We start from the raw sequence: 16414 nt of genomic DNA on the forward strand, positions 1-16414 counted from the left end.
ATGAAGTTCAGGAAGGCCAAGTGCAAGGTCCTGCACCTGGGTCAGGCAATCCCCAGAACAAATACAGGCTGGGCAGAGAATGGATTGAGAGCAGCTGAAAAGGACTTTGGAGTGTTGGTTGATAAAAAACTGGACATGAGCCAGCAGTGTGCATTCGCAGCCAAGAAAGCCAGCTGCATCCTAGGCTGCACTAAAAGGAGCATGACTGGCAAGTCAAAGGAGGGGATTCTGTCCCTCTACTCTGCTCGTGTGAGACCCCACCTGGAGCACTGTGTTCAGCTCTGGGTTCCCCAACACAGGAGGGCTGTGGAGCTGTTGGAGCAAGTCTAGAGGAGGGTCACAAAGATTCTCTAAGGGCTGGAGCACCTTTCCTATGGAGACAGGCTGAGAGAGCTGGGCTTGTTCAGCCTGGAGAAGAGAAGGCTCCAGAGAGACCTTAAAGCAGCTTCCAGTGCCTAAAGGGCCTACAAGAAATGTGGAGAGAGACTTTCTACAAGGACATGCAGTGGCAGGGCAAGAGGGAATGGCTTTAACCTGATAGGGAGGAGATTTAGATTAGACATTAGGAATAAATTCTTCTCTGTGAAGGTGCTGAGGCGCTGGCACAGGGTGCCCAGAGAAGCTGTGGCTGCCCCATCCCTGGCAGTGTTCAAGACCAGGTTGGACACAGGGGCTTGGAGCAACCTGCTCCAGTGGAAGGTGTCCCTGCCTGTGGCAGGGGTTGGAACTGGATGAGCTTTAAGGTCTGTTCTGACCCAACCATTCTTTGATTCTGTGACACAATTTTGTTGTCTGGAAATTCACTTTGAATTAAGCAGATAAAAAAAAACAAAAAAAAAACCAAAAAACCTGTGATTACTTTGGCATTTACTGAGTCAGTAAGTTCAAAGACATTTATTGTGGTAGATAGAGACTTATTTTCCTTGTATGCTGAAGATAATTTCTGGCATAAAAGCACATAAAAGTCCATTATAATCCATAAGTGAGTCACGCTGTCAGTATTTAAGTTGCATCTCTGACTTGGAGGAGACAGCATTCAAAGTGGGTTGAGAAGGGTATTCTTCATCTTTGTGGAAAAGATTTGCCAACTGCTGTAAATAGTGCCCTGTACCTTTTGTCAGGCAGTTTAAAATCTGGAAGACAACAGGTTTGCTCAGTATGATTATCAGGAAAGATAACCTGAATGCTACTGAATCAGTCAGTTGTGTTTATTCTCCTTTATTGATAACCTGAGAATGCTTTGCCCTCTCTTCTCTGCATAGGTTTTTATTTGCCCTTTGTTGAGTCTGCGGTGTTGCACTTTCCACAGTAAGAGCCTGATGCACCACAGTTCACCACAGTTTTGTCTTGCATGTCCTTCGCTCTGTAAAATTCCTGTCTATTACTGCTGTCAGGGATGCTTTATTATTCTTTTTATTGTGGGTTTTGTTGGGTTTCTTTTCTTCCAGAAGAAGTTAAATTTGTTGATTGGCTCTGGCTTGTGAGTTCATATAACAAAGAAAGAACTTTAATGGTACAGTGCTATACCAGAACCAAAGCTAGCCTGTGCTTGATCTGCCAGCAGATCAGAAAGAAAGAAGCAAGACATTTCCCTAGGCGAACAAGAAGGAACCTTAAGTGCTGTCTGGAACGTGTGTGTGTGCACATGCATGCAGGAAAACTGTAGATACATAAGCAGTCTTTTAACTACTTAAAAACTGGCAGAATATTCAAGATGTGTTGCAGGAATGGCTGTAATTCGATACCACATCAGTCTGTTGCTTTGACCCTTCTTTCTCATTAATATTTGAAGAGCTCTCTTTCTGCAAAATATGTAAGGCAGAATTCAGTTAATATCTACGTGTGCATTGCTATTTCAAAAGTACCAAATGCTGGCTTTGAGAGGTTTCATTCCTGATCCATTAGTTCTCTTTAGGAGATCAAATGCCACTGATGCATCAGAGTGCTTGTATGTTCCTCTTCATAGGCTGACTAATGCTGAGATTACGGTGTTTTCCATGGCACGGATGAGGAGCTTTGTTAAAAAGCCACATGACTGCCTTCACTGCCCCAAGCTCCCCAGGAAACGCTGAAAACATCCACAGTGATTTTGTGCTTAGGATGCTGCACTGTGCGTGTGGACGTAGCATCTTTATGCTGCTGTTAGTGTGTGCTTGGGTTGGGGCTATCGAACCCTGCTGCTCGGATTCCCTCATCATAGATGATGTGGCTGTGGGATAGAGCAGCATCACTGAGATCTTGATAGGTTGTGGGTCCAAGACAGCTGGGTAAATCTCTTGCTTATAGAGCTTGGTTGTCAGGATATGCCTTGAAGCCTGAATGAAGTCATAGACAACCAGGGTTACACGTGCACTCCTTTGAGCATGCCATCTTGTGCTGTTGTTTATTTCTGTGAATTATTCTAGACAAAAATAATGTTGCCTGCCACCCACCAGAGTTGAACTGAACAAACTGACCCTATGGCAGCAAATGTGCTGAAATCACCTATTAAGAGATTATTTTCTTTTCCCTCTCTGGTAACAATATATACAAAAATGATCTGCTATACTAGATCAATGCTAGGTAGCATCAAAACACTTTTAAGCAAGCCACAAGTTGACCTTCTTAATTGTTCATAGAGATGTATGATCTTCAGTGGTGCAGTGGTGGGCAGCGTATTGGCTGTGATTGCTGGGCGGTGATAATTGCTCTCTTTGTTCTTGAGGTGTATGCTATACTTCTAGCTGTTCTTTTTTGATGGTTACCAGCCTGCTTCCGCACTTAGAAACAAGAGAAGTAGCAGCTACCTACAGCATCTGTAGACCAGGCCAGCGAGGAAGAGGTCAGTGATTATTTCACCCTTCTCAAGGGTAGGTGACACTAAGAATCCTGCTGCTGTTATTGGAAAGCTGTGATCCAGTAAAACTACTTGCCACAATGCAAACAGTAACCTTACAACAGTCCTCAAAAAACCCCACAGTGTAAGTGTAATTCAAAACAGGACACATGAATGACCTCTTTTTAAAAAAGAAGGAAATTAAGCTGGGCAGAAGGAAAGCTACTCTTGTCTGTACAAGTGAAAGCATTATATAGGCTGTTTCGTGGTAGTTTGCTGATGGGCTGGGAAAGCAAGCTCCTTGGCCTTTCTGCTTCTGGTTAACTGATAGCTCCTGTTCTTCGTTTAGGATAAATTCCATCTGAGAGACTTGCTTTCTTGTGGCTTTGCAGCACTTGACTGCCTGGGCTGGCTGAAGACAAGATAGGTTTGCTCAGAGGAACACAGAGTCAGGGTCTTTCTTTAAAATGTCTGCCTGCATTTCTAGGCTAAAGCTGCTACTGCAGGCCTGGATGTCTGAGGGAAAGTACTCAGCAAATAGAAGGTAAAAATAAAAGTATTAGAAGATTAAGCTTTAACAAGGTTTGACTCGCTGCTGAACTCTACAGACTCTACAGAAAGCAATCTGTGGTTTTGCTGCTGATCCTCTAAATGTCCTTTGTTAATTGTTTCCAGGAGTACGTGCTGTATTCTGAAAGGTGTTGACAAGGAAATAAAGCTTTGGCTTTTAAATAAGCCCCAGACCTAAAGCTCTTTTTTACTGAGATGCTGAACACTGCTAATAGCGACCTGTGTCTCTATGAGCGGTGATCAAAAAAACTAAATGGCTCAGTTAATCACTCTAGCTTTCATAATTTGTTTAGTCCTCTTTGTGAATGCTTGTTTTTTGTTTTCCTGGTTAGGATTTTTTTTTAAGGACCCTGAACCTTTATTATTCATCCTTTAATGTCATAGCAATAACAGAAAATTAATTTTGTTGCCACAATGGAATATAACCTTAAAAAAAGTTAAAGATTTTTAAACTGATGGAAAAAGTATTGCTCAACTTTGTGCACAAGACATAAATATGTGTTCTTGAGCAATGAGGCTTACACTTAAAATCCAAGATTGAAAATCAGAAGGGAAAAAGGCACCAAAACTTTTATCTCAGCTGCTGTAGAACACTATATTCCTCTTTGCTATTGCACTTATATGTAATGTGAGGTGATCCACTGTAATGCAAAATTGTGTCTCATGAGGAGTGTATAAACCTTTCAGTTGTGTTTACATCTGTTAGCCAAATAGCCTACGTGACTCAGTAGCCCAGAAATTTGTAAGATGAGACAGCTGTGTTAGGTACTAGTGCAGTGATAGAAATGTTCCCATTTTAGATAAAACTAAGTGGCACTTTGCCTGATTCTTTTTAATTAATGACTTGCACGAGCTTGTGGTAACTTAGTGGGTACTCGTGATGGTTTGATGGTGATCCAAGCCCTGCTTAAATTCTCAGCTCTCAATCTGATTTTGTTCAGCCATGGTAAAAGTGGCCAGAAGGGTCATTTCATTTAGTGAAATAAAAGTACTCTGGTATTGTACTCTAGTGCCTGTTCTTATCTCTGTCAGGTCGTTTTAGCTCATTTCCCTCTTGTGCTTTCTTACCTACTGAAGAGGTCTTGGCCCTCTTCTATGGTGCTCCAAGACTCAACTGGGAATAGTGTTTCTTATTATGAAACCCTCTTGGTATGCTGCTTACTAAAATCTTGGCTTCGTTCTAAAAAGCTATTCTACATTTGTTTTGTATTTTAGAAGCTTATCCCACTAAAATACCACATTTAATTTTGGGAAGTATACTTCCAGTATACTGGAAGAATGTACATTTTTATGGAATCTGGGATCTGTGAGCTCTGTGTTGAGGGTCTTAGTGAGAAGAAAAGGAGGTTTATTAAATCTAGAAGAAAGAACTGACCAGGATCTTCCCTGCTCTGTTCGTATTCTATAAACAGTAATTTATCAGCACCAAATACAGTCTGATTTCCTGATCTCAGTTTACTTCTATAAACTTGTTTAGATGCCCATGTCTTTACTCAGCATGGGATATAACAGGAGGATTAAATAATTTACCAGCCTGACTTCAAGCAGTGGACAGCAGTAAATGATAATGTTCTGATGGGGAAGTATCTTATCTATTAGTAGATCCAGCCGCTCTCAGAGACATGTAAACAGAACAAAATGGCACGCAGGCAGTCTAATTTGACTGCATTAAAAACTTGGAATATTCTGCTTTTCTGCAGTGTCCCTGCTGATCAAGGCTTGACAGTGTGAAGTGGGGAGGAGGAGTTCCTCCTTGAATAGTTGCATAATTGAGACACAGAGCGAGCATATGTTATGTTCAGCTAACTGTGGGAACTTAGATGTGCTTTATAAAATGTGTTAACGACAAGAATGTTGTAGCTTCCAAGGCACCAGGCTGCTGGCATCGCTTAGTCCTTAATTGGAGGTTTATATGAAACCTCATTTTTTGAGTACTGAAACTTACGAATACAAAATAATGTGATAACCAAGACACACACTGTTGGGTATTTAAGAGCACACAGAGTTACTAGGCTGACTTGCCTGTATCATCTATTCCAGTGTTAGTGTATGTTGTGGTTTTGTGTTTTCCGCATTACCACTTTCCATGTTCTGTCTGTCTGGACTTCTTGGTGTCTTCAAGTTCTTACAGGCTTAAATTTGTTTCTAAAGGTGATCCGGAAAGGATGTTTTCTTAACAAATTGGGGTCATGCACATTATTTTTATGGAGCAGAAAAACAGCTTGAAAAGGCTAAAAAGATGTTCTGTTTTCATTAACCTTCAAAATATCAAGACTGTCAGCCCAGGTCTTCTGCGATGATGCTGAAGGACCGAGATATATGCTGTTAGCTCCTGAATCTTAAATGAAGCAGCATATGTGTTGACTCTTTAATAAATCCATCTTCTATCCAGAATGTTAGATGCTGAAGTGAAGTGGGTGTTAGTAAAAACAAACAAAAGCAGAGTTTTGAGATTCTGGCTGAAGATCCCTTTGTGTTACTGCATGTCTTTCTGTTTGCTTCTGCAGCATTACCTTCCTAGTTATTCTCTAGTTGCAGCCAAGACCCAACTTCTCAATGTAAGGAAACTTGCAGGGTAAGGAGCTGGTGTCTAAAGGAAGCTGTTCTTGTCTCCACCCATAGACTGTCATTTGTCTTAGGCATGGGAACAACTGTCTCTAATCTGCTTTTGAAAGTTTGTGGGGTTTTCCTGCTGTTCATAAGGAACTTGTAGATGTATGGTAAGTAGGTGGCTCAGGGATATCGCTGGCACTTTGAGGACTCATGTCTATTGGAGGTGGTAATGTTTCTACCAGCAGGGAAGACCTTGTATCTGCGAGGCTTGATTTAGCTTTTGATGGCATTCTCCTTGTTGCAGTTTGCAACTGTGGGTAGTGTTGTGCCAACCATTGGGCCATTTGCTGTCAACAAAACAAGGGCAAAGAGAGTTTGAGGTGGTTTCAGAGCTCTGTTTTCCCTTAAAGAGCCACTCATTCCGTCTGTGCAGATTAGAGTGGTTTGTGCAGAGGCTGTCAGTCTTGGGAGTTGTGACTTTGGGAAAAGGTGCAGGACAGGTACGCTCCATTTCCTCCATAGTTTTTCTGATCTGCATATTGATTTTGGAAATTTACAGAATCTTCTGATATTTCTTCCTCAGTTGCTTTGGGATGTTACATGTGCATTTGTGACTAATGACATGGGTTTAACTACCAGGTAATCTGAGTGCAACAACATTGTGCCACTGCAGAATTACTCTGGGTCATTAATAGTAACCCAGGCTGCAAATGCCTGAATGGTGGCTTCCTTTGCTTCTCACTGTTTACCTTAAGTAGGAACGTTTTGATGGAAGGAGGTGCTGAGGTTGCTATCCCCTGTGTTACTTGCTTGAGATTTTCAGGAATGACATACACATAAACTGTTGTTTGACTTACACATTAATAGCAAATTGTCTTCTTTTTGACATGCACTATTTAATAGAGCAAATTAAAGCTCATTGCAAGGTTCTGTCAACTACGTGCTCTTTTTCCTCAGACCTTTCTCCATGTCTCTCTCTGATGCTCTTGCTCTTCCTGCCTTTTATTTCAATAGCCTTTCTCACTTTCTTCTGATTGTCTTCCCTTCTTATCTCTCTTCGCTGCATGTGTTTTGCCTTGTTTCCTTTGCCACGTTGGTGGTGTGTTCCTCTTTCTCACCTCCTTTTCCCCTGAAGAACACTCAGGCCTCTGTCAAAGCTGATCACTAGGCAATCCATGGATTTTTATTGTAAAAACCAAGCCTGAGATGAGAGCCTGGAGTACAGGGACACTGAAGTACTGACCTGTATCTGGGGACCTGCATTGCTTTGTGAAACTTTTATGTCTGAGAAGAAAGGAGCAACCTGGTTGTGGCTGTGATGCGCCATTATTTCCCACATAGGGAGAGCAGGTTAAAACCTGGTTTGCCTTTTTTTTTTATGATTTTGTTTTTCCTTGGAGTAGTCCACATCTGTGCCTGTTTCTGTTTTTCCTGCCCACCTTTTTGTCCCCAGTAGAGTTGAAACAGCAGGAGAGCCCTTCTGCAGTACATGTATAGAGGGACTAAAACATTGGGAAGCCAAGTTACTCACCAGGACCAGTTACTGCTTATTTAAGTACTACTCTGGTGGTGATTTTTTAAGACAAAGATTTTTTTTCTTTTTTTTTTTTTTTCCCAAAACTCTTTTTTGCAGTTTTAACTAAAAGCAAGAAGTCCATTCTAACTTTGGGACTTTTGTTAACAAGGCCAAGGAAAGGGATTTGTTGAATCTTCTGAGCTCCTTGCCTGTAGCTAGGAGATGATATTCAGGACAGAAAGCTCTCCTGTTCTCTGCCAGCATGTGAAGGATTTGTTTATTGCCTGCTTTGCATACGCATCAACACTCCTGTATGTAAACTTCACTTTCTGAAGTGTTTTTACAGACCATTTTCTAGCTATGCTGGTTCTGAAGCTTTTCTTGGAGTAGCAAGTTGTGTGCATGCCTCTGAGGTGCTTTGAGGTTTGTATGTAGTAGTTTGTTGCCTTAATCATACTAACTATGACCTTGGGGTGACAACATGGTTGTTGATAAATAATAACTGTCTTATCAACTTGTAGTTTAGCTAAATTCGTTGTTACCTTTAATTCTAACATAGTGAGATTTGCTTACAGGTAGTTTTTCATGCTGTATTACTGGTATGGTGCTTTTGGGTTAACTTTGTTCTGGAAAGGGGGCAGAAATGGAAACATGAAGCAACTTTGGACATGACTTGCACAGTTTAGCCTAGAATTGGATACTGATGTAGGAAATAACAGTGTTTTAACTGCTCTTGCTTAGTGTGTTGATAAGTGTTGTGTCTACGAGTGTGAATAAATACACGATTGCTTAAGAATCCCTAGAGTTTATAGTGATTTAAATATTCAGAATGTCTTATAAACAAACTGGACAGTTACAAGTAAGCTTCAAAATAAATTTGATGTTGTATTTATAAAGCAAAAATCATCATTATGTTTTCAAACTTGCAACCCGTAAGGCATTTTAAATACATGGAAAGTATGCTTGTGGTTTCTTTTTTCTAAGCTTTTTTTCCCCATTCCTATTCTTTGCTGCCATTTGTGTTACATGCAGGCAACTGGAGTTATTTCGGATGGGGAGAGCAGCTGAGTACGTAACAGTTTGATTTCTTGCAAGTTTTTTGATCCTATAGTGATGCAGCATGCTCCGGTGTAAGGAAAGTGGAAATATTCATGCATATAGAAAATCTGTTCCATTATATTTTCTTTCACTGAGTTTTCATATTTGTGTGTGGATGGTTGTTCATTTTTTCACTGTTGAGCTTTGTTTTGGCCATGTTTTAAATGAGTTGTTTGTACCTTCTACTGAAATTTGAGGATAAGATGGCAGAATTAGACTTTTTTTCCTTTAATCAACAAAGTTGATTCTGTTTTTATGCTTGTATGCATCTTCTGTGTTGGCCTTCATGTCCATGTAAGCCCAAATCAGTGTGTGGAGTAACCAAAAACCGTAAGTGAATGAGTAGTAATCATTTTACCAGGATGCACGGATATGGAGGAAGTGATCACAGGAACTCCAAATACTACAACTAAGAGTAAATCTGAAAGCAGAATTTGGGTTTCAGAATCTAGAAGTAAAATCTGAAAGCTTATTCCAGATCAGTGAGACAGTACCATGGCAAAAGTGATTGGGGTTTGCTTTAGCTGGTGCTTACCAGCCTTGGAAAGGTAAAACTCAGATACCACAGCAGTCGGTGATCTGCAGAGCTAATGCCTGCACCTAAAGACTGGTGGCCACTGGAGGCCACAAAATTTTTGTTAATTTTCCCAGAAAAACGTGCACAAAACATCTTCACTTTGTTGGAAGTCCTACAGGTTCCAAGAAGCAACGCTTCTGCTCAAGATATGGTGCATGGGTTCTACTGCCTATAGACCTGCAAAGATTGATCAGTCAATCTTAAAAACAAAGGTATCTGTTTCCTGTGTCAAAACTAAGGGTGAGGTTTCACACAGGGATTGACATGGGGAATATGCTGAGGGGAGCATGGAAAGAGTGATCCCTGTGACTGCTGCCAGCAGGTAGGAGATTCTGCCTGATGCTTTTCTATTTCTGACACAATGGAATTGGGAAAGGACACAATGAGATTTGGAGAGGACACTTACTACAGTCAAGTAACTTCAGGTCCAGCTGATGCTACAGTGCATTTCACACGTGGACCTGCTCTGCATTCTTGAAGTCTTCCAACAGTGACTTCCCAGTTTCTCCCCCCACAACATGTTTTGTTCTCCTTGTTCCCTTGTATTTGATCAAATCACATGTTCTTTGGGCATTGACATTGTTGACCCAGCTTCTCATGCTGTCACTGTTGGTTGTCTCAATTGTTCAGGTGTGATAACTGAGAACTAACTGAAGTTTTGTATAGTACTAAAACAAAGATCAGTGTCTTAAATAGCTTTCTTCTATTCTCTAATTTTGTGTGTTTGAGGGGGAATTCGGATGTTTAAGCATTGGTCAGTCAGAGATTTAGGAGGGTTGTGCAGAGGTTATTTCTCCTGTATACCTGTGGTGTTGGTGTATGGTGTTTTTGTTTTAAATGGTACTTGTATTCATGGAGCTCCCTCCCTCCCTCCCTGCCTCTACTTCATCTGTCCTGTGCTGTCCTCTTTGAAATCATGTTAGTATACTGATAAACAGGCCTCTGCCTGTGCTGATGATGTTTACTAGTGAACTCCATTAGCTTGACAGTGTAATAAAAAATATACTTCTAATTGTAAACTTAAAAATGAGCTGAGAAGGAAGCAGCAGAAACAGCATGTTGGTAGATGGAAGATATTACTGGTGAAAGCTTCTTGCAAGAGGAGTGCTGAGCCTTACTAGTTGGGAAGAGGGGGAATTAAAAGAAGGACAGTTTTCCTTAAGTTGTCCTCCTGATGAATGAAAACCTCCTGGTTTCATTTAAGGAAAGGGAAAGACTTAAAGAAGTAGGTTATATATTTTTTATACTTCAGGCCATCAGTCCAGCTGTTGACTTTCAGCAGCAGAAAGTACTTTCAAGTGGAGAAAAAAGGGTTACGAAAGCTCTTACACTGAAGACTGGATATTGCTAACTTGCTGTCTAAAAATTATGCAAGTTTCTAATGTATTTTTAACTGATGAGGGCAATAGGATGGACTAATGAAGTGTAAAGGTGTATTTAAATAATTTCTGTGAATTTTTATGGTAGATACGGAAGATCATTAATATAAATTTTGATTATAAGATTTCAGAAAGTGCACATGATTGTTGGAAGGGACCAGTGGTTGGGTAGACAATGGAGTTTTTGGGTCTGAGACTTAAGGAGAAAAGTCATTGGCAGCTATTGTGAAAAGCAGTGTAGATGGATGAGGAGTGGGGAAGGTGTGTTGCAAAGGCCTTGGTGTGGAGCTGCCAGAGATCTCTTCTGGACTTAAAGTGGAAATCATAGCTTCAGTTAGTACACTTTCTTCTTTTCTACTATTACACAAATAGACAAGAGCTGTGGAAAGCTCGGTGCCTTATTTTAGAGAAGTGATGGGGATTTTGAGATACAGAACCTTACGTGAACCTCCTTCTTCCTGAGTGCCTCTGTGTGCTGCACTTAGTGCTTTTGTCCACGTTTTTGCTTGCTTTTGTGGAGGATAAAGCTTAGGGACTGGACTTCAGCTCCCATGGCTGATGATACATCACATCTAGAAAAGCAGGAGGCGATTTTAGAGGATTGCAGCCTTGAGAAGAGCTCCTGCTGTGCACTGGGACCTTAAAACAACAGAACCACTTCTGAAAGTGCATTCGTCCAGTCATCTGTGATAATTTGCTTTCCTTCCTCTCCTAAACTTGATGTAAAGAAAGTTGCCAGAGGTTAAATGTGACCAGTAGAGCTAGTGTGACAGGACTGTGCAAAGTGTTTTTGAGGTTAGTGTATTAAAAGCTCCCTGTGTTCTGCCCTGCAGCAGTGGTGTAATCAATTCTGGAGGCAGGACTGGGGAGGAATAACATGGTTTCCAGGAGGCAGTTTGCTTCAGAGAAGCTATGCCCTTTCTTGATTTTCCCTGCTCTTTGTAATAAAATCCTACTGTGTGATGTGACTGTCCGATGGGTTTTCTTCTTAAGCTGCCTATATGCATGAATATTCAATTATTAAATACAAACAGCATGCTTCTGTCCTGCCCCTTCAGCCTTACCCCCCACTCTCTGCACAGTGTGTCCAGTGACAAAGAAACTGTTTTCATCCCTTGAGAGCTCTTTGGTGTTTACGAGGTTTCTCAGACTGGGATAAACCAATTATTGGCTTTTTATGTTTATTGTTATGTATGTTCTTATTAATTAACTGATATTCAGAGGCTGAGGATAAGCTGTAATTTTCCTTATGGAAGACTTGGTGTATCATCTGTTTGAAGAAGATACTGCTTGAATTTGTCACACTACAATGTGTGTTGTGAGGGTTATTTTGCTGAAACATGGGCTGTAATAATGCCTGACCCCTCCTTTTGAAGGGATGCTGCATCCCAAAGCTGCTTCTGCAAGTTCTTGTCAGTCTCTTGCTTAGATAAAATTTAGGTGTCAAGTATGTTAATGAATAGGATCATCACCATGTGCAGGAATTTCACAGTATAGTTTCTTGCAAAGGTAATGTGTGCTATATGCCACATATGGGCCAGGTTTTGGTGCCTTTAATCAGGCTGAGCTATGTCTTGATTTGTGAATGCTTTTGTTGAAGTGAGATTGCTCATAAAGTAGGTGAAATTCAGTACGAACCAGAGTTTCTAGAGCTGGGCTTTATTTATGAGTCAGTTGAGGATTTCTGCCTGGTATTAACATCTATGGATGTTGTAGGTGCATATATCAGAGAAACAATGTGCTCCTGCCTCATCGACATTTGTGGTAAGTGGAGCCTTGCATCCTTCAAACGTCATCAGGGGTGCATTTTGTGTTGAGACCTCCAAGAGACTTACTCATGCTAAACACTAGTAAAGGCTGAAGAAATTCTTCATAAAGAATGCCACCTTGTATAAACATGCATTCTGTAAAAGTTTGATTAACATTTAAACTAATCTGCTATCATAAGGTCCTTTCCAACCCTAACCATTCTGTGATTCTATGATTCTATTTTTACATGTTGCTTAGAGATTCTGTGCTTCACATGGGAAATCTTCATTTGGTAGTGCAGAGGCTAACAAATCCAGATAGTGCTTCTGAAACAGTCTAATTAGGGAATTTGAAGTCTCTTGAGCCTATCAACTGGGCATAGTTGCTGACCCAGAGGAGCTGTTTCCTGCTTCCTCATAATCATAATTGTATAAGTCTTTGCACACCCTGACATTGAGTTTAGCCCATTGTTAGTGAGTTAGTGCATTCACTGGTTTTCTGACCCAGATAATTGTACTACAGATTTTTATTTGTTATTGCAGTGTTGTGATGAGATAAATAGTTTAAATCTGTTGGTGGGGTGTCTTCTGCCAGATCTAGAACCTGTAACTCAGTTGGGCTGATTTAAGCTCCTGCAAGTTCTTATCATGACTGTGCAGCCACAGCTGGAGTACTTTAAATCATACCAGAATTATTTAGGCTTTACCTTAAATGAGAGTTGCATCTGATGAAAAGAAGAAATCAGACAAGCTCCAAAGTGAGGCATTAGAAGGCACTTTGAAACAGTATTTCTGTCCAAATAAAAGCAATTATTGTGGCTTGGACAGTAATCACTGAAGTGTTTAGCAGTGACATTGCCCAGGTGAGTAATAGCTCATTGTCCTTCTGAAGATGGCTTGTGCCTTGTGATCTACAAATAGGTCGGTCCTGGGTCCACAGGCTGGAAATTTAGTGGTCCTTTGGCACATCAAATCATTTTTGTGTAGCACTTCTTGAGTGTTTCTTCTATGTGCTGAACTGTATTTAAATTGAGGGACATTGTGCTTTTAATACAGCTGAATAAAGCAGTATATGATTGCTGTTCATTTATATTCAATTGACTAGAGACTGACAAGAACTCCGCAGCATTTAAATACTAAAAAGCAGGAGGCTTAACTCCATTTTCAGTATGGACAATCAAATTGAATTGATTGTGATTAAGGGGGTAGAGGCAGGCTTTTTCAAGTGGTTTGTGTTGCACAGACGTTTTCTGCTGGAGTTGTTTTCTGCTCTCCATCTGCTTCAGGGCAGATAGAATCTTAGTTGGGAAGGAACTGAGGATATCGCTAAGAACAAACTCTACCTTGGATTAAAAGAAATCAAAATTGAATTGGAGGTTTGGGAAGTGCCAGTAGAAGAGAGGTGTTTCCTGGTGCTGCATTCTATCTGCTTGGAATTTCTGCAGTTAAATTCAGGTTTCTTTAAGGATCTGGCATGAAACCAGCACTTTCCCTTCATTGTACAGCCTGTGGTGAATTGCTGTGTAGGACACACACCATTGAATAACTTACCAGAGGGGACTTTAATTTGATTGTCCTTTTTACACAGGCTTTTGGTGGCGGAGAGAGTGAATAATGACTGATCCTTATTTCCCTTTGTTTCAAGCATGTTAATGATGCACTCCGCTGCCTTACGGTGTGTGTATTTCACTTTAAGCTTGCAAAGATAACCTTGCATCCTGCACAGCCAAACACAGCCAGACACCAATATTGCATTTTTGATACCTTTCCTCACTGTAACTCTGCATTCTCTTTCCCTGAAGGGTTAGCAAGCAGAAGTGTTTCTGCAAGGAGAGGGACTCACTGGAAAGGAGCTTTTTTCCTTTGTGAAGGTTGTCATTAGTCTTTCACTACTAACTTAAGCTAATGTACCTCTGCGTGTGTTAAATATAGCAATTTTCCTGTGTAAGAAGTAGCATAATCAGTTACAAGCAGAGCTACTTTCCCAGTTCTGATTTTCCTACTGAGTGCTTTTCATTAGTTTCTCTTAACTTAAACTAATAGTTAAAGAAAAAACCCAAAAACTTAAAAAAAGGAGGCACTAAACAAAAAACGGGTAAATCCAGAAGCCCAAAGTACTGGATAAGGATGTTAAGAAGAGCTATTATTACAGATTAAAGGTTGAAAAGTTCTAGGAAAATGCTCCTTTCCATAAAAGAATATTGTGGGTTGACTTTTTTTCCACCCAACATATAAATGTTGATTTTGGCAGCAGCAAAGAACCTAACATTTTGGGTGTTGGGGTGTTTGTTTTAAGTAAAAATGTCTTATCCACTTACTGGGAATGACTAAAGAGAGCTAACCTCCTATGATAGGAAGTGTGAAAAAGGTGTATGGAGGTGATCACTGGAAGTCCTTGGCACATACTTGAGAGAACTGGGGGTTATAACCAGCTACCAGATGGAGACATATCCATAGCAGAAACAGGGGTTTTTGTCATTCTTTAAACTAAAAAAAGCCCACTAAAAACTAAGTGGGCTTCAGTGTCCAAGCAAATCAACTCGAGGGAGCCATGCCCTTAACTGCTTTTGTTTCTTAGCCTTTGAAGATGCTGACAGCGCTGTGGATGATCGAGATAGTGACTACCGCAGTGAGACAAGTAACAGCATTCCTCCTCCATACCACACGACTGTGCAGCCCAATGCCTCTGTGCACCAGTTCACTGTGCCGTCACGCCTGCAGCAGCAAGGGGTCTTGAGGGAAACCTGTGCTGACTCCTTACAGAACTATGATCTGGATTATCAGGAGCACGTGGCCATCAGGTAGGCGCTGTCTTCTGGGTGGCTTCTCTTTTCCCATTGATTTTTGCCATAGCAGAGCCTGAAGGTGTGAGGCTAGCAGAGGAGGGCGCTTCAAGGGCTCTGAAAGGAAGGTGTTGCATGTTTTGTTAACACTGTGAACTAGGAAAGCCCCTTTATGCAATGTGTTACTCCAGATCTGACAGTTTAAAGAAGTCACTTTTAAAGATGTGCCCCAATGAGCTCATTTAGTCTTGGTCATACCTTCAACTCGCCTTTGGAAGGCTGGAGCACTGGGTAATTGGTTGCTCTGGTACTACGGCATGAGTATGCCTCCCAAGCCAGTTAAACACAGTATAGCAGAGTTATCCTATTAGGAGTTTCTAAACATGAGCCAGATTTATCTTCTGTTCTGGATTGGCTTCTATTCTTCCAGTAGCTCTGACAAAGCAGCATATTCAAGAAGAAAGTCTGTAACCAATTATTTTATTATTTTTTTTATTTCCTTACCTAGTTACCATCTAGATCCATTAAATAGCGTTTTTTTTTCTCTTTTGGTTTCATTTGAGCTGTATGAAAGATAGTTTGCTTGCTTTAAATTAGCTTTTTGACCATACATCAGTAGTTTTACAACTGCTTACATCATCTTTAAGTATTATCATAAAATCACAGAATAGTTAAGGTTGGAAAGGACCTTAAGATCATCCAGTTCCAACCCCCATGCCATGGGCAGGAACACCTCACACTAAACCATCTCACCCAAGGCTTCGTCCAACCTGGTCTTGAACACTGCCAGGGATGGAGCATTCACAACCTCCCTGGGGAACGCATTCCAGTGCCTCACCACCCTCACAGTAAAGAACTTCCTCCTTATATCCAATCTAAACTTCCCCTGTTTAAGTTTTAACCCATTACCCCTTGTCCTGTCACTACAGTCCCTAATGAAGAGTCCCTCCCCAGCATCCCTATAGGCCCCCTTCAGATACTGGAAGGCTGCTATGAGGTCTCCACGCAGCCTTCTCTTCTCCAGGCTGAGCAGCCCCAACTTTCTCAGCCTATCTTCATACGGGAGGTGCTCCAGTCCCCAAAGCGTTACATCACTAGCTTACCAAGATCAGTGGCTGTGAGCTAGAGCTGGTTGTGCTGGGAACTGTGGAAACTTTACAAAACCACTGTTCCAAATAGTTAGGTAAGTGTAAGGGGAAAGCAGAAGACCTTAAAAGGTCCTGGTTGGCTTGGTAATAATGGGTGTGTAGAACCTGCCATGCTGCTGCTTATGCCTTTGATGTGGGAGGAGGGGGCAGTTGCTTGAACACTGTGACAGTTAGAGGTACATGACTAATTTGTTTTACCATATCCCCCTTAGTAAGAATGATCTAGT

General features: G+C 41.1%; 1 protein-coding gene across 1 annotated transcript in view; it reads left to right on the forward strand.

Annotated features, from left to right (window-relative positions):
• Positions 1-16414, forward strand: part of UNC13B (unc-13 homolog B) — a 199285-nt gene that overhangs the window by 50283 nt on the left and 132588 nt on the right. Inside the window, exon 8 of the mRNA XM_061376549.1 lies at positions 14835-15057. Coding sequence (XP_061232533.1) covers positions 14835-15057 — 223 coding nt within the window. The remainder of the gene's footprint in view (positions 1-14834; positions 15058-16414) is intronic.

This window comes from Neopsephotus bourkii, unplaced genomic scaffold (genome assembly GCF_033783945.1).
Source record: "Neopsephotus bourkii isolate Nb327-2 ecotype Australia unplaced genomic scaffold, CSIRO-AGI_Nbou_v1 NB_1721, whole genome shotgun sequence".
Classification (NCBI taxonomy): Eukaryota; Metazoa; Chordata; class Aves; order Psittaciformes; family Psittacidae; genus Neopsephotus; species Neopsephotus bourkii.